Genomic DNA, 24,651 nt, shown 5'->3' with positions numbered 1-24,651 from the left:
TTTTTTTTTTTGTTTTTTGCCACGTTTCAAATCATCCAGGGAGACTTTTCCACCCCGGGAGCGGGGTGTGCGTTATCCCAGATTTAATTGTGGAGCCTGGATGTGTGCAAAGTGTTCCTGAAGGTAATTGGCTGAGGGTCACTGGCTGCCCTGAGATATATGGGCACAGTAATCAGAGAATAATTTCGACCCAGGTTGGAGTTGCCAGTAAAAGTTGTAAAAGTTAATTTTATAGGAGCTGGGACAAAATATCAGCGAGAGCAGGTTCAGGGTTCTGGTGTGTTTGCTTTGTCTGGTGACGTTTTTATGATGTTTTATTATTATTATTTGTGTTTTAAATGCAATTTGGGGCAGAGGGGAGGGAGGACTGACCTGATTAGCAGCGTGTGCAGATGGATCAGCAACAGGAGGAGGAATTCAGCACTGACAGGAGCTGCCCTGGGCACCACCAGCATTAAGTTGCAGGGTGATTTATTTATTTTCACCATCCCTTGATTTCCAGCAAGGAGCAAAGCCCATCCAGAGGGTGTTAAATAAGTGGCTTTTCATATTCCTGTGTGGATGAAATCTTCCAAACCTCTGTCCTGGCTGAGCCCTGTGGGGACAGAGGCAAGGATGGAATCATTTAGCTTGGAAAAGACCTCCAGGATCATCGAGTCCAGCCTTGGGACAGGGCTCACGGAGTGGGAACACTCCTACTTGGGATCTCTGCAGGGCAGCACATGCCAGGAGCAGTCAGTTGGTTTGGAACTTCATCACATCTATCACAGAAGGTCATTTCTGTGAGTCCTTCCTTCATCTGGCCCTAAAAATATCCCGTTGTGCACGTTCCATTTGTATTAATGGGTAGAAACCGAGTGTCGCTGGGTACAGGTTGCTTTCATTTCTGTTCTTATTTCAGGTGAAATCAGAGAATCCTGCAATGGTTTGGGCTGGGAGAGACTTTTAAAGGCCAGATTTTTTCTTTTGTTTGACTTGAGTGGGACACAAAAGTATTTCTTGTAAGTGTCCTCAGTGGGAGGACACTTCCCTCGCTGTTGAAAATTCCCTTGTCAGGGATGATGTGGTTCCTGGGGGAGAACGGGAAATATTGATTATTCCCAGCACCAGTCTTTGCAGAGTTTCTTTTAAAAAATAGTGGGCTTAATTATTCCAAGGAAGACAAATATTTGCATGATGAAAAACATCTGCATCCAGCTGAGATTGCTCTTATCAAGAGAAACCTTAATTGCTTGTGACTGACGCAGCGAATGTTTATTCAAATCTGCCTTTATGTTGATGATCTTGCTAATTAAGCCCTTTATTTTATTTAGACAATTATGTCTAAACAACTGGGGAGTTACAGTAGCTCTAATTGAGCTTTTATTTCCTTACCTGCTCGAAGATTACACAGGGCTTTAAGGAGAGAGGGAGAGGAGGGGCTGGGTTCGTGTCCTGGGGGATTTCAAACCCGTAAACTGGTCAGCCTTCAGTTCCTGTTTCTGTCTGTGAAGGTTACAGGGAGAGGAGAGGGGTTTGGTTTATTCCTGATTTTTTTTTTTTAGTGGATTCTGCTTCTCCCAGCCCGGCATTTCCATTCTGGGAGTGGGGGCTGCTCCTCCCAGGGAGCCCCTCTGCTCTGGGAGAGCTGGAATTGTTCACCCTCAGGAATTGAAGGTTCCAGGGAGAGCTCAGAGCCCCTTCCAGTGCCTAAAGGAGCTCCAGGAGAGCTGGAGAGGGATTTGGGACAAGGGATGGAGGGACAGAACACAGGGAATGGCTTCCTACTGCCAGAGGGCAGGGACAGATGGGATGTTGGGAAGGAATTCCTGGCTGGGAGGGTGGGGATGCCCAGAGGAGCAGGAGTTTCAGACCACTGCAGCAGTTTAGTAATGGGGCTCAGGAGTTGTTCTAGTTACATTTCCTAAACGTATTCCAGGTGCAAAATCCCTAATTTGCCTTTCCTCCTTTCTCCCTCTCTTTCCATCCTCTCCTCAGGCTCTGTGGTGTTTCTCTCTTGGCTGCCACCAAAATCCACAGCAACCCCCACTGTGCCCAGCCTGGGGACAGGGACAGACCCTCAGTGGCCCCACAGCTTTTGGGGTTTCAGATCTGTGCCAGGGGGATGTTATTCCTTGAGATTCCAGTTGGTGCTGCTTTTGGGAGGCAGGCAGGGAAGCGTGTGCCTGCCTGGCTCCGGATACCCACATCCCAGCACCTCGGTTATCCCATGCTTTGGAAGAGAAATTCATTATTCCAATCACGAATTTGTTTCTCATCAAACACAGAGCTGAGGGACAAGAGAATGGGATTCTGAGTACTGGAGGTGCCCAGGGAGGTCTGGAGTCCCCATCCCTGGAAGTATCCAAGGAAAGATTGGATGTGGCACTTGGTGCTCTGGGCTGGGGACAAGGGGGATCAGGCACAGGTTGGATCTTGGAGGGCTTTTCCAGCCTCAGTGATTCTGGGATTTTGTGATCTTGCTCTAAAAATGGGAGTTTGCATCATCAGTGAAGTGCTCTGCCTGCTGCTCCCCCAAGCCCTCAGCTCTTCCCCTGAGCTGCAGCACACACAGATGAATGTAAGAACCATTTTGTCACCAGCACGGGGCGGGGATGTTTTGACCCTTGCAGAGCTGTTGGGAAGGAAAAGCAGCTCCCTTTCCTTTCCCACCTTGTTTGTCCCTGCAGGACCGGTTATTAAATTAAAAATACTCCTGTCCTTTGGGCTTCAGGCTGCTTTAGGCACCAAGGTTTATATTTTAGAGCTTCTGTGGTCTGTGCCTGTAGAAATTGAGGTGCTCTGCCCCTGTCCCTTGGTGCCTTCCCTGTTCCTCTGCGGTCACCCCAGGGTTTGGTGAGGAGCCCATGGGAACTGCACATCCCTGGCACTGTCCTGGCCATCCCAGGGGACTGCAGGCAGCTGATCCCCTTGTCCTCAACTTCCTGGCCTGGAATCCAAGCAAATGAAGTTCATTCCAGACTTGTGCTGACCAGGAGCACGGATTAATCCAAATTTAGTTGGTTTCGTTGGAACAGGAAGGTGCCATCTGGGATGGGCCACACGGAGCAAAGGGGATGAAGGAAGTAACTCCTTCTCCTGTTGTTTTTCCCTGTCTGTGCCATCCTGTCCTGGAATGGGATCTGGAGAGCCCAAAGCAATTGTCAGTGGTCCCATCCCACATCCCCCCTGCTCACTGGGGCTCCGAGGCCCCGGGCTCTGGCAGGTGTCTGTCCCAGGGGTCCTGTCCGGATCAAAGGGTGTTTACTGCCCTGGGGACAAGGAGAGGCTGTGTTGTGGCAGGTGTGACCGAAGCTGGCACAGGATGCTGTCCCTGTGGCTGGATTTCCGGAGCTCCTGGATTTCCTGGAGCTGTCCCATGCCGAGGGTAAATCCCAGGGTGATCCATCCCCCTCCCCCTGAACTGAGCCAGCCTTGGTTCTGCTCTCCCCAAAACGCAGCAACAAAGAGGAGTTTCCTTGTTTGTGTTTGCTGGGAATGTCAGCGGGATGATGGATTTGCCTGGAAAGGTAAATAATCCGCCAGGGCGAGGCGTGGCCCCGGCAACCCTGGGAATGTGCAGTGGGTATCTCAAAGGTCTTTCAGTTGTTACCTTGGATTTGACAGATTTTGGGGACTGCTCAATATTTGCCCTCTGCTTTGGGCCCACGCTGTTTATTTCTGTTGGAAGTTCCTGAAACATCCCAAATTCGCTCTCTTGAAGCGGTGGCTCAGTTTGTAGAGGCTTTAAGGCAGTGGATGCTTCTGGCTTGGCTTTGCAAATAAATAAACAATCCACTTCCAAATAAATAAATAAATAAATAATCCCCTTGCAGGGTTTGCAGTTTAGTTCTATTTATTTTCCTTGAATCCTCACATACACAGAGTGTAGCTGGGGCTGCAGGGCAGGCCTGGGTGATCCACTGGGTTAATTCCATCCTGCTTTGTTTGAAAGGGATGCACCACGAGGGCCTGGAGGTGGAGAGGTGGTGTTTAAAATGTACTGCCAGAGCACTGCAGCTGCTGCTGAAGTGTAGACAGATTTTGGGTAAGGCAAGGCCGTAGGATTAAGGGAGATCCCATTCCCTTTTCCCCAGGTGATGCTCTCCACTCGGATTCTCCACACACAGCTTCTACTCCTGGAATTAAAGCTCGTGTACAGTGAGAGTAGTGCCAAGCTGAGGAGGAGCAGGGCAAACCTCCCTGCTGCGAAATCCCCACAGCTGCCGCCACATCCAGCCCATGAAAGGATTCTTTTTGGCAACTTTGTTGTCAGCCAAAGCCGTGGTATTTTGGGGCACAGTGTGATAAATGTGCTCAGTTTTTGTTGCTGGATTCTTGTGTCCTGAGACAGAGGGAGAAGGGGGAGCCCTGCGATCTGTGGATGGGATGCTCTGGGAGCAGGAGAGGCTGCAGGATGGGATTTGTAAGACCAAGAACCCCTTGGGGCAGAGCTGGTGTTGGGGCAGTGGGAAGGACGTGAGGGAACGTGCAGAAAGTCATCTTTTTTTTTGGGAAAAATGTGATTTGTAGCCTGTAGTAAGTCAGTGGTGATTTATGATTGATGTTTTCTCCCAGAAATCATGGAATGGTTTGAGTTGGAAGGGACCAGGAAGATTATTTAATTCCCACCCCATGACACCTTCCACTGTCCCAGGGTGCTCCAAGCCCTCTCCAGCCTGGCCTTGGACACTTGCAGGGATCCAGGGGCAGCCACAGCTTCTCTGGGAATTCCATCCAAGCCCCTCTCTACCTTCCCAGGGAGGAATTTCTCCCTGATATCCCATCTATCCCTAACCTGGGCAGAGGTGTGGGCAGGGCAATGTCCCCCATATCCGCAGCAAGGACACAGCTCTTAAATCCCTGCTGAGGGCTGGGCAACCCCACTCCCCACTTCTTATTTTCATTTTTTGGGGTATTTCCATGCTCCCAACAAAACAAGCTCCTATCCCCCCAGTGCCTGGAGCCATTGGGAAGCAGATTAAAAGTTTTCATCAGCTCTTCTTAATAGAGGCAGATAAAGCAGCCTAATGGTCATGTGTTGAGTTATTGAAGGGAATTCAGGTACTACAAAATCACCTTTAACCCTCGGCTTCCTCGGACCTCCTGCCTCGCCATTGTTTGGCTGGGGTGTAAAAAACCAGAGTCCAGTTCATAAATTATTATGGAGTTCCAGTCCCCTTAATGCAGCACAGCTTTGCCGGTGTTTCATTTTGGGGTGGGAGCTAATTCTGGCTGTGCACACCATAAAGCTCCAGTGTTCCCAGGATTAACCCTTTCCCTGCCAGCTGGGGGCTGGCTGGAAGGGAATGATCAATACTGGTACACAGGCGTCTCTGTTTTATTCGTGGGAGTGATCCGTGAGGAATTCTCTCTTTTTGCAAGTTCCTGGGTAAAACATAGCGGGGAGATTTTGTTTAAAAAATTTTAAAAATCATCCAAGTTGTCACTTTTTAGAATTCAGCGTTGACTGTGATGATTTTGAGGATTTCAGCCTAAAATTTATGGCTAAAAATTTTGCACCGATGATATTAAAAAAAGCTGTTTAGGTGTAATGTGACACAGAATCGTTGTGGTGTATTTTTTATTGATTACAAACCAGCAGATTCCATGCCCTGGGCACTTTCCTCTCCACTGACCGTGGCAACTTATCCTGAATTCCTTGCCCAGTTCCTCCTCTTCAGCAGTTGCTGTTTTCCACGTGAGCTGCATTTTTAGGGGGAATCTGTGAGGGATGAAGTTCAGATCTTGCTGTTGGACACAGCAAAGAGGAATTCTCTGCTTTTGGCCTTGCTCTCCACGCCAGCATTCCCAACATTCCTTGTTTTTGGAGAAAGTTCCTGCTCCGTTAGCTCTGCAGGGCCTGGATGGCATCCATGAGGAGGGAGATGTGCACCAGAGGAGCTGCACTGCCATGGAGGCGGCTGACCCGCTCCCAGTTCACAAATCCGATGAAAATTATCCCTCTCCACACTTTCCTGCACTGGCCGCTCCATCCAGAGAGAAGCCACGGACTCTCCAGTCCATCCAACCCCCAGGGGCTTCCCATATTTGCCAGTTTGTTCCCAATCCTTGGTAATGTTGTTATTAACACAAAGCATTGGTCAGATCCATAGCTGGCTTTTCCCTAAATATAGGAGGAAATTGCTGGCTGTGCTGAACTGAAGATGTTTTAATGGCTAGTTCTGTTCAGGAGTTTTATTTCCCGGCGTGTTAATTTTATTTTAATTAATGCCTGGACTTGGAAAAATGTTAATCACTAATCCAGAGGTTCTAGCAGCTCTCTTTTGGGTCGGAGCATACTTTGAAGGCGCTGAGCTGCCTGTGTGGGCGAGAAGCTGCCTTTTGAAATATTTTATGGAAGGCACGAAGTCTCCGAGGTGTTTTATGTGGCAAGCTAAAGATGGAATTTAATATCAACAAATAGCTGAGGGGTTATCCAGGGAAAGTTTGTGTCTGTGCAGGAATTCTGCAGAATGTCAGAGAAAATCCAAATTTCCTACGAGTTGTGTTCTGTTGCCCCCCAAAATCACTGAATCCCAGAATCCAAGATCATCAGTTCCCAGCTTTGGAACCTTGAGTCACACACCAGGGCACTGCTTGCCACGTCCAGTCCTTTCCTGAAGGACGAGCCGGTGGCTATATTTGGGTTGCCTGCTTTTTTTATGGAATAGTTGGATCCTGAAGTCTTTACTTTTCCCTGCTGGGTTTCTGGAGCGCTCAGGGTCACCGGCTGTGGGATATCTTCCACTGGCACGTGGCTTCCAGGAGGGGTTGGACCCAGTGACCACTTGGACGTTCTGGCTGTGATTGGAATAAACCCCATTTCTCTTGCTCAGAGCTTTCCAAAATCCCGCATGCTGGGGGCCTGTGAAAATTCAAATTTCAGGGGTAAAAAAAGTAAATCTGTTGTAGAAGTCTCTATAAACATTTTTTGTTCCCACCAACTGTCTCCTTCTCAGCACTGAGTTAGAAGGGACAAAAATGGCTCCAAACCCTGGCTCTCCCCATTATCCTTCAGGGTAATGTGTGGAGTTGGAGCTTCTGGTCCCATCCAGTACCAAAGTGCCACCAGAGGAGAGGGGTTGATTGTAAAGGAAATAGAAAATGATTTGTAGTAGAAATGGTGTGAAATGTCCTTATGGGGGGACAGTGGAAGTGGGGAATCAAGAGATGGAGAGACCCCTCTTCAAATCATTGATTTCATGTTGTGTTTTAGGGCCATCCCTTTTTCGTGCTTCTTTCCTCCCATAAATCTTTCTGATCCCTCACTTCCTTGCTATTTTCACCGTGCTCACATAACTGAGTCCCAGACGTGGACAAGCTGCTCTCCAACCAAAAACACCAGGATTTTTTGTGTGCAGACACATTTGGGATGAGCAAACAAGACAGCCCTGAGCACCTCTCACCTTCTTGTTTGCTCTCTCTTGGCAGCGCTCAGGACCGGGCTGCGACCATTGGAATAATCCATAAATTATTGGCAAAAACCACGGCCCATTGCACAGGGCCTGGGCAGGGCTCTGTGTCCATCCAGCTTCATCCTGATCCCAAATCCGGATCATTTAAATACTTGGATGGGCAGGGAGGCGCGTGGGGGTGGCCTCATCCCAGCGCTGCTCCCTGGGTTCCGCGCGGCCGGCGGCTCTCGCTCGATTTCGCCCGTGATTGGAGTACAGCTGGAAAGGCAGCTCCAACTGCATTTAATAACCACTCCTTCAACACAGCGAGGTGCAGAAAGTAATTTGTCCCCTTGCCAAGGAGCAGGAAGAATGGGCATTTTGTTCCCGGTGATTTTACCTGGCTGGACTCTGCAGAGAGAGCAGGACTTTGTGCTACCGTTGCCCCGCACGCTGTGTTGATTTATTGAAATTGGAGCCCGCGGGTGCAGTCCTGAGGTACCTCCTGACATGGAATTTCTAGGAGAAATATACAATTGGCTTGGTTATTATTTTTTCCCTCCTCCCTCTGCTTGGGCGTCTTTCCAGCTTTTGCACTAAGGAACAAGATTTTAAATTAGCCTTGAATTTTAACACGGTGCAGCTTGGCCTTGCTATTCCCAGGGTTTTATTATGAAGCGTCTGACGCTGTGTCCCGGTTTCATCTCCATCACCTGCCCTGAAATGCCGAGTTTCTTCTCTTTTCTTTATCTTTCTTACTTTTTTAGTTTTTGTTTTTAGAGGAAGGAATTTAAAAGAGCCTGTGGGCTGTTGTCCTGACTGAAATGTCATCGTCCCCCTCCCCTGTGTGTGTGTCTGCAGAGAGGTTGTGGAATCTCCCTCGCTGGAGATATTCCAGAGCTGCCTGGGCACAATCCTGTGCTCTGGGATGACCCTGCTTGAGCAGGGAGGTGGGAGAAGATTCCCACTGTGGTCCTGCCCATCCAGGGATTCTGTGACTTTCCAGGTGTTCACATCCAGGCAAACCATCGTCTTTGGAGGGGAGTTCCCAATGGAGCCAAACTGCTCCTCAGAGGGGTTTGCCTGTTCCTCCCCATGGAGATGCCACAGTCTGCCTTCTTGGCAGGAAGAGGAGGAGGCAGGCTGGGCTGGGAATGGGTTTTATCCCATTATTTGCTGGCCTATAACAGAACTTTCTCTCTTGTTTAAGTCCAAGCACAAGTGAGAGGCAGGACGAGGCTCTCTAGGGTGGGATGGTGGAGCTGGGCTTTTGGGGGGCTTTATTTTGATTGATGTGCTCATATTTCTGAGTAATTTGGGATCAGCTTCCAGGAGCTGATGAAGACAGTAGGGTGAAGGTGTTGGGGTTAGGAATGGCCTGTCCATCCCAGGGAACGAGCTCTCAGGAAGGTGCTGAACGTTCAGCTAAAGCAGCAAAGGGCTGGGAGCAGCATCTCCCCATGGATGTGGAGTTCCCAGAGGAGCTCCCACTCAGGCATTCAAAAACATGGGAAAATTTCAGCTGGATTGTGGTGAACGGTGTTCTCACCCCTCAGTCTTCCCAGCAGGATCATCACCTCAAATCTATTGCTCTATTCCAGAGGGAGGACCAGGACAGCCAGGGCCCCACTGGTAGCCAGATGTGCACTGGGGGCTGGAAGAGTCCAGCCCTCTCCCATCTCATTTGGGTTTATATATTTATATATTTATATATTTATATATTTATATATGTTTTCACTGAGGCTTAATAAAGCACAGGGTATGGAAAATACTCCACTGGCTATGGAAAAAGTGATGAGAAAACCACAAGGAAGGGATGCTGGAGATGTGGTGCTGTGTATGTCTAAGATCTGTGAAAAGTCAATTCCCTGGTAGCAACTCCAGTTAATGCATTTCCTCTCAAGCAGTATTAAATACAAGTAAAAATCCTTCTCTTAATAAATACTTATCTGTTTTTAAGTTTAATTTATCTGTTTTTGTCGTATTTGTTTTTAGAGCAAAAATTTCAGGATTGGTATTTTATGCTGATACTTCCAGAGGTTTTTTGCATCTCCTTATTGGACATTTAGGCTGCTTCTCATCCTCTTTTGATTTATTTCCTGCACAGGTTTTAGGAAAAAGCTCTCTCTGGGTGAGAACCCTGCAAACCTCGTGGGGTTATGTTGAGAACCAGCCTGAAATCTCTTCCCCTTCACAAATTCTCACCAAATGGAGTTGGGATTTGAGCAGCAGTTTTCCCTGTGCTTCACCATTAACGGGTTTCTGTTAATTATTGTCCCTCATAGTTATTAACAGTAGCTGTGCTGGTCCAGTTAAAGCACTTCCACAGGCTGATGGTTCTCCATGGAAGACAAAGCTGCCTCTTGCCACTTGTGGTAATTCAGGAAAACACCGGGATGCTCTGGGAGTGGGAGCAGCCGTGTGCCGCCAGATCGGGATGGGCATGGCCACATTTGCCACCTGGCAGTGGTAAGAGGCAAATTTTGGGAGCACAGGTAGGGCCAGGAGCTGGAGCTGCTGCTGTGCAGAGCCCGTGGCAGCTCAGCACAGCTCCTCCAAGCCCTCCTGCTTCCTTCCCGTTGGATCCGCGGCACAAAGCCGCCTTCCCTCTCTGGTGGGAGCCCGGCTCCCGAGTAATGCTGTGCAGCTGGACTGACAGAATGTGATTGCTCATCAGTTTGCTTGATGACTTAATCTGGGGCTGATTAGCATCTTGGAGCCTGTCCAGACGATCAGAAATGATGCAGAATTCTGCTACGGGCCCCAGTTTATTTAACATTTGAGCATCATCCCGGCTCTGGCGGAGCAGCAGGGGCTCGCCTTGAGGTGCCTGTTGGCTCTCCACGAAGTCTGGGGTTGGGGAGGGGGGTGTGCCGAGGCCAGGCTCCTGTCAGGGAGCTGGGATGGCCTGGCTTTGTGGCCCAAGCATGTGTCAGTCCACCAGGCAGGGATGTAGAGTATCTCATGCTCACTGTGGAGCATCCTGTGGCACTCAGTGCTTTCATCTGGTTGACAGGTGCTGATCGGTCTCAGCTTGGACTCAATGATCTTGGAGGGCCTTTCCAGCCTCAGTTAATTTGTGGTCACTCCCAGCAGTGTAGTGTGCCCTTGGAGTAATGATAACTCCATGAGAGCAATAAAAATCCTCTTCTTCCCCTAAAAACTGCTTCCTTAAACAAGTGAGGACATTCTCTGCTCCTTCCGGCAGTTTCAGCTCATCACCCCAAGATATTTTGCTGCTGGGGGAGTTTGGGGAGCAGGAGATGGGACAAGGGCCAGGATATGGGATGATGTGGGAAGGCTGAGCTGTGGAAGCAGCCGGCTCCTGCCCAGCAAGGGTTAAAGCTGGAGCAGGGACTGCTGGAAGAGTTCAGTTGTTTCACATTAGGCCGGGCAGCCCTGGCTGCCTTCCGTGCTCGGGGAGCCGGGGGCCGAGTCCCCAGCGCTAAATCTGCGTAACCGATGCCGTACAACTGGCACCAGCCTTGACCACAAGTGGCCATTAAAATAAACATCCCCGGGCTTAACTGACAGGCAGCAGCGAGCAGAAACAGCCCGGCATGACGGGGAATATTAAACACCCAGCCAGAACCGAATTTCGGCAGGCAAACCCCCCCCATCCCCACCCGGCATTGCCCCGGCCCCGCGGCATCAATGGGCGCAGTGTTCGGGACCGGCGCGTGCTGCTCCCGGGGGTGACGGGATGGTGCCAGCAGTGTGGGAGATGGGAGAAGTCCAGCCCAAAACACAGCCTGGGTAAACACAGGGCACGAGCCCCAGGGTGGCACCGGCATGGAGAAATCCAGCCCCAAACACATCCCAAGTAAACGAGCCCCGTGGCAGCACTGGGATGAAGAAACCCAGCCCGAAACCTATCCCGGCTAAAGACAAGGCACAAGTCCCGTGGAAGCACTGGGATGGAGAAATCCAGCCCCAAATATATCCCAGAAAAACACAAGGCATGAGCCCCACAGTGGCACCAGGATGGAGAAATCCAGCCCCAAATATATCCCAGGAAAACAGGGGGCACAAGCCCCAGGGTGGCACCAGGATTGGCCGGCACAGAGGACAGGAGCTGCCATCCCTTGGGCACTGAGCTGCTCCAGGATCTTGTTTGGCATTAGGAAAGGAGGTAAAAGGCTCTATTAAAAATGAGCTGTTTGCCTTCGGTTGGCAGATTTATTTATAATGGTGATTTGTGAGCGCTCCAAGTCGGGACAAGAGTGAGGGCATTATTATGTCCACGGGGATAGAGGAGCGACACTTTTATTGGGTGGAATTTATCTGCCTGGAGAATTTATTTATTTCTTTTATAAGAAAAGCATAGAAACAAGCAACACTTGCAAAACAAGCGATTACACAAGGGCAAAACTTGCCAGAGCTCGAGGCAAAAGGATTTGGACATTGGGATGGGCGTTGATTGGTGCTGCTGGGTGAGGCTTCTTCCCTCCTGGATAAGAGCACAACTCCCTGCTCCGGCACGTGCTGCTTGAAACCCATCACGTTTTTGTGTCAGAAGGGAAACCACTGGAGTTATTAAGGGTGTGCTGGAGAAATTTCCTGAAATTGTGTCCTTTAAAATGTAGGTAATTACTGTTTTCACCCAAGAAAGGCCTTGGGCAGGACAAGGACATTTCTAAGAAGCGCGGTTTTGTATCCAGGAGTCCAAAGATGCCCGAGCCTGTTTTCCTGGCATTAGCAGGATTTAATGTGTGTGTGTTACATCCTAGAAAATTGTCATGTTCTTGTAAGAAACCCTTTAATTCTTCAAAAAAGGGTTATTGGAATGATGGCCACACGAGGAGATGCAATGCCTGTGTCACTGGTGGAGAGATGCAGCTCATGGAATCACAGAATCAGACTGGGTTGGGTTGGGAAGCAGCTCAAAACCCATCCAGTTCCAACCCCAACACCTTCCACTATCCCATGTTGCTCCAAGCCCTGCCCCCCCTCACAGGGAAGAATTCCTTCCTAATCTCTAATCTAATTCTCCCCTCTTTCAGTTTAAAGCCATTCCCCCTTGTCCTGCCACTCCAGGCCCTTGTTCATTGGCAAGGGGGAGCAGAATTGGCTGCTGGGTTCACCCAACAGAGTTTGGACATCAGCTCCTCACGGCCAAGAGTTTTCTTGTGACTTGTTTTGCTTGTCCTAAATTCTTTCCGGCTGCATCCTTTGTTACTCAGGAGAAAGCCTAAAACAGAAACACTCTCTCCTAAGTTTTTGGCTCCATCTTTGGGACAGCAGCCTGGTTTTTCCTGGTGTCTTATTTTTATCCCATCCTGCTCTAGAAATGCTCTTGGATGAGCAGGAGGTTCAGAGCTGGATCAGTCACGGTGGTTCCTGTGGAGCTGGCGATGGATTTAAAACGGTGTGGATGTGGCACATGGGGCCATGGGTTGGTGGTGGCCTTGGACTCCATGATCTTGGAGCTCTTTTCCAGCCCAAATGATTGTGCAGTTCTGTGTTGGGTGTGCTCTGTCTCCTGGGCAGTTGCAGAGTTAAACAAGTTCCCCCTCCTGCCACCGGCGCTGGCTTTGGCTCGGAGCGCGGTGGCGTTCCAGTTCGGAGAATTCCAGTGACCAACCAGGTAGTAGGCTCCTAATGGCACAATTTACCCTTTGTGAACACATTTTATGAAAGCTCTCACTGTTTGTCTCGAGTTGTGGAGGAGGGGGGAAAAAAACCCAACCCGACTGTAAATGTCCAGGCCACGGAACTGCCTAATCCAAACACAGGCACGAGCCGGGGCTGCGCCGGCGCTCGCGGGCTCCCTGTGTTCCTTGGCCTGGTGCTGAGCTCGTGTTTATGAGCACACACCAAAAAAAAAGCCCTCCAAAGAAGACTGGTCCTGGGTTTAGCACTGGACTTTTTAAAGGGAAAAAAATGAAGGCACGAGGAGCTGTGGGAGAGCAGCTGTGGGGTGTGTTTGGGGTTGTGAGTGGAAGGGTAAAGCTCTGGGTCCTCTGAGTGGCTGTAGCCATTGGAGAGATGTTCAGAAAGATGTTCTTCCACTCTCCAAAGCCATTGGGTTGCCCTTCAAGGCACCAGAGTGTGCAAGGAGCTCTGCTGGAAAGGTTGGAAAATCCCAGTGCATTGAAAAATGTTGTAGTAAAATAGTCCAGGTGACCTTGCTGTCGGGGGAAGGGCCAGAGGGATGAGCAGGAGCATTGTCAGGGGATGTTGGATGTGCCAGAGATCCCGGGGGAATGGGCTGTGCCACCCAGTCTGGTCCTGCCTGGAGTTAAGAGCACGGAAGATGCTGCTGGCCTGGGATGGCCCACATTCCTTGGGAAGAAATGCTGCCATCCTTCCTTCTGGAACCTTTCTCACTTGGGCAAAACAAGAGGTTAATGTTGGAATTGTTAAGCTCTGTCTCCTCAGCTCTCAGTGGTGGAGCTTTGGCTCTTGCAGTGATGCTCAAGGCTTGTCCCGGTGTCCTGGCTCCGTTTTCCCTCCTTTCCACTGCTTATTCCTATCGCTGTTCTGTTTCCTCATTTATCGGTGGCTCCTGGTGCGTGGTGGGAGCTGGCAAATCCCTCAGCGTGCTCATGAACCAAAGCAAAACCTCTGGCCTGCGGGAGAAAACACCAACTGAACCCCACATAATGGGTATTAAAGGAAAAAGCAAAATGGCAGAGGGCACATGGAGTAAGCAGAGGTATTTTCTGGCTGTCTGGTCGAAGGTTTGGTATCATTTTTCTCCAGGATTACAGGGGCTTTCACCTCATAAATTTGGGCCTGTTTGAGGTCGTTAATCTTTCTTTACATGTTGCCTTGCAATTTTAGAGCTTTGCCACCATCTGGGATCACATTTTAAATGGAGTTTCCACTCACTACGTCCCTTTTCATGGAATTATTTATATATGGAGAAATGCATAATAAATACATCAGCTCTGGGTTGTTTTTAAACATTTTCAGGGCTTACCTTGTGTGGAAAAACTTGTCTTCTCTAATAGAGAGTCATAACAGTGACCAATTAAAGGATCACGTTTGCAATATGCTCTTAAATGGCAATTTAAAATATTGGTGAGTGATCCGCAGGGAAGGAGAGCTCCAGGCCAGGGAGCGCGTTCCTGAGTCGGAAAATCCCGGAGTGTGAGACATAACAGCACCATCTGATGGAAGCAGCAAACCTGGGCAAGGATTTCAGCTCCTCCCTGGCCTTTGGGATGGGACCTTGTTCTGTTGCCCTTAAATCTCGGGTTTTTTTCACAATATGGTGGTGTTGGGTCAAAGGTTGGACTCGATGATCCTGGAGGGTTTTCCCACTCTCTGATTCTTATGGATGGACCTTCCAGCCTGTCCCACTCCCTAAACCCAACATGCCCCATCTCTGCTGCTCTTGATAATCCAAACTTCTCCCCAAAGGCAGGGGGGACCCACAGTTGGTTCCACCAGCTCCTCTTGGCCCCACCAGAGCCAAGATGTCTGCCCCAGGCCGCGCCAGTTATTTGAATGGGGTTTTGAACAAATAAATAGCCTCAACAGTTCAGTGGTTCCTTGTGTAATTTTAGCTCAGGACCTCTCCAGGAATGTCCAGAATAAATAGGTGAATCTGTAATCCATCCCCAATTAACTGGATATTCCGGGAGCAGCTTGGAGCACGTTACGGAGGAGCAGTGTCAATAAATAGGGATGCTGTGGGCCCTGGAAATGTGGGCTCTGTTCCTGGAGAGGAAAGGTTCGGACCAAGAGGTGGGTGCAGTCTGGAAAAGCAAACAAAAAGGAGCCTTCTGCCCCCACCCAGGTGGTTGGGATTCCACCGCCCATCATTCAGTGTCCCCCCAGTCCTCCTGGGGCGGCTCACCCTGAGCACAGCTGAACGTGGCAGGGAGGTTTCACCTCCACCCGTGACTTTGCAGCACCGTCAACAGGAAAACAACAAATTCCCCGGGATATTTTACACTGCTGAGGCATGAAATTGCAGAGCAGAATCTTCTCCCTGAGCCCCCTTTCCCCTCTGGCGGCTGCAGCCACCATTCCCAAAGAAACCCAACCTCCAGACGTGAATCACTGCTCGGATTTTTCATGCTTTTAACTTCTCCTCGCTGAGCCCTCACTCTCAGCCAGGAGGAACGGGGACCTGCTGGAGCTCTGAAAAACCTCCGAGCAAGGGCTGGCTGGGGAAAGGAGTTAAAAATGAACCAGCAGATTTTTATATATATAAAAAGTAAAAATATATGTTCTCCATCTGAAGTTTATTTAGGTCCTTTGGGAGAGTGGCGCGGCACCACGTCTCTACTAAATTGCCAACATTTTATGGCCGTGCTGGCACCGAGTCAAACACACATCTCCTTGGCTTGCTCTGCTGTCTTAAACAGGCAGATTCCAGTCTGTTTTTCTATGGACTGAATATTCCTATTGACTGGGCGAGGAGAGCTCTGCCCAGCAAGAACGTCCAGGCAACTTCTCTTTTTATTACTTTATCGAGGCTTGATTATTTTGATATTGCGCTGCTGAAGAGCCGACCCCTTGTGACCCACGGGATGTCAGAGCAGTGTGCATTTCAAGCCAGATGCAGCTTTTTCTTTTTTTTCTTTTTTTCCTTCTGATTTTATTTGGATTGGAATCTTATTAATAACTGGAAAGTTTTGAAGGGGCTATTTTTAACTGTTTAGCCATTGTGTGAGTATTTCAGTAGCATGGATGTGGAGCTTTGAGTGTACAGATAAAACACCCCCAGCACGAGGTGCTGCTGGGTTTAAACCCATCCTGAGCAGTTCCCTGCTCCATTTCCTTCCCAAACCCTTCCCTACATGAGAATCCTTGTGCAAAATCCCTCTGCTGCTCCTCAGTCGAGGTCGCTGCCCGTGTGGAACCCCTACCATGGCGAGGAAGCTCCGGAATCTCCCCCTGTTCCAAGCTGGATGTTTTTTAGGAATCCTTGGTTGCCATACAGCCTGAGGCAGTCTGACTTCAGGCAGGACACACATCTGCCCACACTTCCCAGCAGCTGGGAGTGACCCCCTTTATCTCCTCTCCGCTCGCTGCCTCCTTGCACGGGGCTGGGGAGACATTCCCGCTCGGGCTTGGGAACATGGGGCTTTGATCTGCAGATGCCTGAGGAGCCAGGTCAGGCTCTGAAGCAGAATGGACTGGCAGGGAAAGCCTGTTGGACTACACTGATCCAATTATGCTCCGTGATGGCGAATCCTTTTTACTTTCTGGTCCAAAGCACAAGAGAAGCGAGGGCTTTGCTTTGAAGCCGAGGAGATGAGTTCATGCCTCGGTGCTTGCGAAGCTGGAGAGCTGAGCTTTGCAGTTCATCTGGATCTTCCACAGCACTCCAGAAGACATTTAATAAACCTCTCAGCCTGGTGCTCCAGGGACTGCTGCTCCTCACACTCCGCTGTGTGTGCCAAAGGCTTTCCCTCTCTCCTGCCTGTGGCAGCCTGCAGAGCTGTTCCTGACGTGTTCGCTGCACCTCTGTGGGCTCAGGATATTCCATGATTCCGTAGGACAAGGGGCAATGGCTTCAAAGTGCCCCAGGACAGGGTTAGATGGGATATTGGGAAGAAATCCTTCCCTGGGAGGGTGGGCAGGCCCTGGCACAGGGTGCCCAGAGAAGCTGGGGCTGCCCCATCCTTGGAAGTGTCCAAGGCCAGGTTGGATGGGGCTTGGAGCACCCTGGGATAGTGGAGGGGGGTCCAAGGTGTCCCTGCCCATTGCAGGGGTGGGATAAGATGATCTTTCAGATCCCTTCCAACCCAGGCCTTTCTGGAATTCTGTTTCTTTTGACCAAATAGTTGCCTTTTCTCATGACTTATTCCTATTTGCTGTTCCATTTCCTTCTGTTTTTCAGGATTTCTCCGCCGTGAAATGCACTTGGTTGGACTCGTTGATCTTAGAGGGCTTTTCCAACCTAAACCATTCCATGATCCTATGATTCCTTACCCTCCACACTCCCATGCTGCTCAGTTCCTTGCATGGGAGCTATGCTGTGAGCTCAATAAAGAATCCCTGGATGGTTTGGGTTGGAAGGACCTTAAAGCCCATCCCATTCCACGGGCAGGGACACCTTCCCCTATCCCAGTCTGCCTCGCTGTCTGAGCAGTGGGTTGTTTGAGGACAATGTGGGATTTGTTTCCCTCTAGGAGAGCCTGGAGCTTTCCCTAGGCTGGGCTGGGCTATCCAACCCCGGGATTAAATCCTCTCTCGGAGTTTCTGGAAAGCCGTGGCAGTAACAGGGCTGGGAGGAGGGACCGTGGGCATTTACAGCCCCCAAGAAGAGCCTTCACTCTGCCATATAATGGCCTTCTGTTGGCTTTTAGTGGGGTGCAGTTTAGTAAATTAGGAGTCTTCAGGTACTTAGCACTTTAATGGTTCTCACTAAGAACATAATTAAACCATAGACCCCGTAGGGAGAAAAACCAGTTTATTGTGCGTATTTTTAGACTCTGTTACCAGCCCTCATAAAACCTGGTCGATCCAAGCCGGGGAACAGGCCCGAGCTGGCGACCCAGAATTCCTCCAGCAGTACTCACACCTTACAAATCTGCCCCGTGAATTATGGAATTCATTTTCCTGCTACGATTTCCAAAGGCGTTTGCAGCGGCGGTTTCTGTCCGGCTGCTGGAGGTGTGAGGGAGGCACGAGGGTTATGATGTTGTGCTGGCACACAAAGCCAGGGTTTGCTAATGGTTTTTTTATTTAAAAACATTGCATGTCTCACGGAGGTGCCCAGAAACGGGACTGCTCCGAGCCCACGGCTCTGCTCGCTCCCTCTCCGTGTGCATCCACCTTGGGCTTGGTTGTTTAGATCCGTCTGACTTGGAGCTGCATTTCCCATGTCTGTGTGTCAGGGGGTCACAGTTCTGGATGCAGAGAACTCCCAGCTGCTTCTAGGATGCTTCCTAGGATGAAGAGATGGAGAGGGAATTTTCATTAGGAACTGGAGTGATGGGACAAGGGGGAATGGCTTCAAACTGAAAAAGAGCAGGGTTAGATGGGATATTGGGATAAAATCCTTCCCTCTGAGGGCAGAGAGGCCCTGGCACAGGCTGCCCAGAGAAGCTGTGACTGCCCCTGGATCCCTGCAAGTGTTCCAGGCCAGGTTGGACGGGGCTTGGAGCATCCTGGGATAGTGGAAGGTGCCATGGGGTGGGAATTAAATCATCTTCCAGGTCCCTTCCAACCCAAACCGTTCTGGGCTTCCATAATTCTCCTCACAGCGCAGCCACAAAGCAAAGTGTAAAGTTCCAAATCCCAGGAACAAGCTGAGTGAGGAGAGCCCGGAAAGCTTTTCCCTCCTCCTGGGCTCTGACATGGCCACTTCCAAGACCGCTGGGATGTTTCCATGGGATAAGATTACTCTGGAATTGCAGGTGTGGGGCAAATTCCCTCTCTGCACCCAGCAAGGTGCCCTGGGTGCTTTCCCCAGCAGTGAGTGCCTCTGGGCACCAGTGCACTCGGGCACAAAAAGAATCTGGGAAGTTTTCAGCATCCCAGGCTCCTGGTGATTCACAGGCTGCTCTGGGTCTTTGCTGCGGCCTCAACGCCCCATCCCGAGTAAACACGGCTCTCTTCCCGGGAAACCTGTGCTGTGCAGCATCTGGAAGGCATCGGGAGGAACACACACACAGAGATCTCCTCCCCCAGCAGCTTTTAAAGGATATCTGGGATGTGTGAATCACTTCTCGATCACTGGGGTTTGGTTTATCCTGAAATCCCAGACTGGTTTGGGCTGGAAGGGACCTTAAAGCTCATCCCATTCCCACCCCTGCCATGGCCAGGGACACCTTCCACTATCCCAGGCTGCTCCAAGCCCCATCCAGCCTGGCCTTGGACACTGCCAGGGATCCAGGGGCAGCCACAGCTTCTCTGGGCACCCTGTGCCAGGGCTTCACCACCCTCACAGCCTCCAAGCTGGCCTTGAACTTCCCACTGCAGTGGGATTTGAGGCTGGAATTTTCTCTTTCTGCCCTTAAACAATTTGGGATGACAATATCTCCAGTGCCAGCCCAAACAACAAGCGGGAATAAAACATTAATGTATTAATTACAATTATGAGTAGGTGTGGAATTAGTAATTCTGCCTGCTCTCCGTGGTCCTCATCCATAAGTGCCAAACATTCCAACCTGTTGGATCAATACCTCAGCTGGGTCAGGCTTGGTTAAAGCACTTTAAAACTAATAATAATAATAATAAAAACACTAAAAAGAGCCAAGGAACAACCTGCATGTTTGGAAGGATAAAAGCATTTCTCAGCAATTTGGGATCAAGGTAAAAACACCCCTTTGCGAGCCTCCCTGGGAATGCTGCGAGGAGCCCAACACGGGATTAACTGGAAGCAGGTCCTGGCGGAGGGGAAGGACCCTGGGGGGCACCTGGGGCTGCCCTGACCCCCCAGCCTGGCCGGAGTGGCCTTGGCACAGCTCCCTGACCCCGGCCCGGCTCCATCCGGGAAGGAAGGATGCGGTCTCCTGTCCTAAGGGGCCACAGCAGCCTCCAACCCAGGCGAAGCAAGAGCTTTATTAATCCCAGCTTTGCTAATAAGGAATTACAATAGTTGTGGGATTTGGCAGTGGGAGCGTGCTCGGCTGCCATGCATCCTACAGGATTTTCCCTGGTTTGTTTGTATTTTGGATTTAACTACAAATAATTTAAAGATGTGTTGTGTCTCCTTCAATTAACATTGGTGTTTTCCACCTCTCTCTTTTTTTGTTGTTGTCGCAGTTTTAAAACAATACCGGGGAATTCGAGGCTGTCAGATACGCTCAGATAAATTAACATTTCTTTTTGCTCCAGTTGTGGGATTTCTTAGGGTGGCACTTATTAACATATCAGAATTTGGGGTTGCTCCCTTTGAAAAATTTGCTGCTTTCTTGTCCTCGATGGAAAAATCTCCCCGTGTCAAAAAATTTCAGGCTGATAAAAGAATAATATTGTCCCAAGGCCAGTATGTAAATACCTTAACCAGTATAACATGCTTAGAGGAATTACACTTTCCTCTCCCAAATTACCATCTTGGAAAGCAGCTCTACCACCACATTTATTTGAATTTTAAACATTTTGAAAGCAGATCTCCGAGGTTTTGAAATCTGGTTTCCATTCCTGGCTCTGTTTGACCCAAGGCCTGACCCTGAGCAAATCTTGGGCTCAGTTTCTGGATCTGCTCCGTTGCTCTGAGGATCTTCACTCAGTTTAACATCCCTCAATGCTGAGCTAAGTGTAAGATTTCAGTGTTAAATAATAGTGGGGTTCATTTAAGATGGGGTTTGTTTGTGATGACAAAAGGGAAAACTGAAAGTCTTGGTTTTTAAAAGATGAATTTGTTTAAAGATGCGTGAAAAAACTTGAATGAAGTCATTTTCTCTGCCAAGAAACGATTTCCCAGAGGTGAAGGATGGTTCTCCTGAGGGCACACTGGGGGAGAGAAATAAGGAATAAGCCCAGACCTTTGTAGTTGCCCTTCGTAACAAGTTTTGGAGGGGATTAATTCCTTTTTTCCTGTTATATTCCAGACGCAGCCGGTGCCCAACCCCATCTCGTACTTCATGCACCGCTCGCCGTGGTGGTTCCACCGCTTCGAGACCTTGGTCAACCACTTCATCGAGCTGCTGGTGCCCTTCTTCCTGCTCCTGGGCCGAAGGATGTGCATCCTGCACGGGCTCCTGCAGATACTGTTCCAGGTGAGCTGCTCCTGCTCTGCTTCCTGAGGCTCCCATCCTCTCCAGCGCTGGGCTTCCCGACTCCTCCGAGCAGCGTCGGGCTCAGGGGGCAGGACAGGAGCTCAGGCTCCAGGGGACGAGGATGGAGGATGATTCCCAGCCAGGAATTCCTGGGTGCTTCCCACTGCTCTCAGTGCTTTGCTGGAGGTTTGGTTTCTGTGTGGCAGCTCAGGATCAGTGCAAAGGGTCTGATCCTGCAGCTCCAACAGCTCTGGGGAATCCTTGTCATTCCCCCGAAAGTTAATCTTTGTAGACATCTTTCCTGCTCTGAAGGGATTCTTCTTTCTGTATTGGTCATCCAAGGATTGTTCTTTGTCTCTGACAGTGGTTGAGCTGCTCTTCACAAACACCAGACTGACTGAGCCGAGGCTCAGAATGGAAGTAATTCCTTGAAAATGTAATGGATTCACGTTCCAGTTGATTTTTGGGTGGGTTTTCTTTGTACCTCTGCAGAACTCAGAGGACAGAAGCTGCTGCAGAAATACTTTCCTAGACCCCATCTGATTTTTGTCCTCTCTGCCCTGGCAGAGCTCAAAGAGCTCATTAAACCTCCCAGACACTCCGTTTCCAGCCCTTGCTGCCCTGTCTTTGTTCAGCATCATTTCAGCATCATGAAATTCATACTCAGGAGCTGTTACTGCTTCCTGTGAGTTCATGTGATGATTAAACTGGAGAACAGCTCATAAACCCCCTTGGTAAACCACAAAAATGCTGATCAGGTTTTAAAGGTCTGACAGAAACCCCGCCGGGTTTGTGCCCTCGCGGAGTCCCCGGTTCCTTCTGCTTCCCAAACGCTTCCTGTTGTGTCTGGGTGCCACTGAACGTCAGCTTTTACCTCTGCACAGCTTTTGGGGGCAGCTTTGGTTGGGTTGGGATGGATCTTGAGCAGCTGGAGCGAGAGGTCTGACCCAGGGAGGTCCCAGGGTGTCACTCCAGAAGTGCCAGCTGTGTTTGTGACAGATGTCACACCTGAGGTTTTCAGAGGCACTGGGAGGATTTTATTCAGCCCGACCCTAAAAATACTCCTGTTTTGTCTCATGGACAAAGCAAAACCTCCCCTCTCTGCTGGTTAAGATGAAGGAGGGCAGGGTTAGGTGGGATATTGGGAAGAAGTCCTTCCCTGGGAGGGTGGGGAGGCCCTGGCACAGGGTGCCCAGAGAAGCTGGGGCTGCTCCATCCCTGGGAGTGTCCCCGGCCAGGCTGGAGCACACTGGGATAGTGGAAGGTGTCCCTGAGGGTTGGAACAAGATCTTTAAGGTCCCTCCCACCCCAACTCATTTCATGTTCAATGCTCCCGTCCCATCCCCTTCTCACCTTGGGGTTGCTCCGTCCCTGCCGAGCTCCTGGCCGGGAGTCTCCGGCTCCTTCCTGGCTCCTCCAGGGGCCCTAACGAGCAGCAGGGCCCTGGGGGGGCTGGGGGACGTCAGACAGAGCCACGGGGACCTGGAGCAGCCGAGTCCACCCCATAAAGGCTCCTAATGACAGCGAGTAAATGCAGGCATCAAGCGCCCTTTAATTGGCCCTTTATTGATAGTTGGCAATTACTGACTTATTTCGATCATGAGGGGAGTCTGCAAAGGCAGAAAGGGTCCCAGTGTAAGAGGCAGCTCTGGTGCATTTATAGCATTTCAACAAAAACCTGTTTATTTAATATTTACTGCCCTTTTCTTCATTCAGAATGACTTTTATTGACAATCCTTGTGCTCTGCAAAGGAAGCAATAAAGTTTAATGTTGATATACCACTTAATTCTGCTTTTCAAGATTTGAATTGACATTACAGACAAGTTTTATTGGACATTTTATAATTGTTATTGGAGTCATGGTGGCTAGGTTGAGTGAGTGTATTTTTCCAGATTCCAACTGGCCTGGAGAATATTGCTTTGTCAGGAACCCAAAAAAAGTTGGGCTTTAAAGGAGGAGAGTGGGGTTTTTTTCCAAGTGTGAACTTATTCTTCTTGCCTGCTTCACGTTTGTAAGGAAAAAAAGGCTTAGTGAGGCTGGAAACGTCAGAGAGTAGGGGCTCAGCAGCCCAAGGGTGGATGTGTGTCCACCATGGGATTCCTGTGGGGTTGTGATCCCAGCCTGGAGTTATCCCGAGGGAGCTGCAAGCTCCACGTTGTTCCCATCCTGGATGTGCACAGGAGGTCCCTGTTGGAGTTGGGATTTGATGGTGGAATTGAGGGTGGGTTTGATGGACACCAGAGTGCTGCCAGCACCTTGATTCCCCCCTGGAGGGGCCACAGGGACCCTCTGGATGAGCCCATTCCCAGCCAGCTCCGTGCAGGGCTCGCTGTTGCTGCTCCTGGCCAGGAATGGTCCCTTCCGCAGTGGCTTCCTGCCCCTCAGCTTTAGGGCTTTTGCCACGGTGTCCTTGTGAGCTCAGCTCAAACCCCACCATTTCCGTGGATCTTCTGGGCATTGCTGCCAATTGTCTCTGCCAGGAATAAATTATCCCTGGAAGTGTTCAGAAAACGTGTGGATGTGACACTTCAGGACACGGGGTAGTGGTGAATGTGGTGGTTGATGGTTGGATTTGATCATCTTAAAGAGCTTTTCCAACCTTAACAATTCTGAGATTGGCTGGTTGTTGCAGTGGAGGTGGGGTCTGGGCCTCAGAAATGCACACCTGGATCTGAAACACCCCAATGTGCAGGAGAAATCAAATCCAAAATGTGGCTGTCAGTACCTGGAAGGGGGAAGAAGAGATCTTGGAGTCCCCACGTGAGGTCTGGACTCTTATTCTTGGTTCTGTAGAAGTACCAGGGCAGAGCCTGCCCATACATCGAGGAGTTTGTGGGGTTTTAGGAGGTGGGAGGTTGGAAGTGCTGCTGGGGAAGGCAAATCCTGCAGCTCGGCAGGGGTTTCGCTGCTCCCTGGAGCTGCCTCCTCAAAACCCTGGATCTGCCTCCTAAAACCCCTGGAGCTGCCTCTAAAAGCCCTGGATCTGCATGTTTTTCACGCTGTCTAACTCACAGCTCACACCAGCAAACGTATTTCTTGGCTCCTTGGAAGCCAGGCAGTAAAATTGCACTGCTTGGCAAACGAGTTGATGAGGGGAAGCAAGAGGAAAGCCAAGAAAAAGGCAGGAAAAAGCCACCTTGCCCCTCGGAGCTGGCAGGTAGTGCTGGGTTGGAGCGAGGGAGGGAGGGGGCTGGGGTGGATTTGGCAGTGCCAGGTGGGAAGGAGCTTCAGGATGAGAAAGGTGAAATCCATAAATGAATAAATAGAATGGAAAGTCCCCGGCTGGTGCTGTTGGAAGGGCAGGGCCATTGCTTTGCTTCCCAGTCACAGCCAGAAAGGCACAATCTGGGGAGTTTGGAATGTGGGGAGAGTTTGAAGCTTTTAAATCCCTTTGGATCTGGATGGATTTGTGGAGCCTGACTCCTTCCCGTGGCCCCTGGAAGCTCCTGGCGTGTCCTACAGCCTGGAGCATCCTTGTGGCTGGAGAAGCCCCTGGATGAGCTCAGCCCCACGTCACACACCAGGACAGAATTCCCTGAAGGAGCAGGAGTGGTTGTGGAATATTTCCCCCCTCCAGATCCTGAATGTTGGCATTGCCAGTTCTTCCCTGCACCCCAGCAATCCCGGGATGGTTTTCAGCAGG

At 50.1% G+C, this 24,651-nt stretch overlaps 1 protein-coding gene across 1 annotated transcript in view; it reads left to right on the top strand.

Moving 5' to 3' along the window:
• Positions 1-24,651, top strand: part of LMF1 (lipase maturation factor 1) — a 144,778-nt gene that overhangs the window by 76,989 nt on the left and 43,138 nt on the right. The window contains exon 7 of the mRNA XM_008633604.2: positions 20,840-21,007. Within this exon, the coding sequence (XP_008631826.1) occupies positions 20,840-21,007 (168 nt within the window). The remainder of the gene's footprint in view (positions 1-20,839; positions 21,008-24,651) is intronic.

Source organism: Corvus brachyrhynchos, unplaced genomic scaffold, assembly GCF_000691975.1.
Source record: "Corvus brachyrhynchos isolate BGI_N302 unplaced genomic scaffold, ASM69197v1 scaffold5, whole genome shotgun sequence".
NCBI classification, from domain to species: Eukaryota; Metazoa; Chordata; class Aves; order Passeriformes; family Corvidae; genus Corvus; species Corvus brachyrhynchos.
This window is presented reverse-complemented; position numbering and strand designations above follow the sequence as displayed.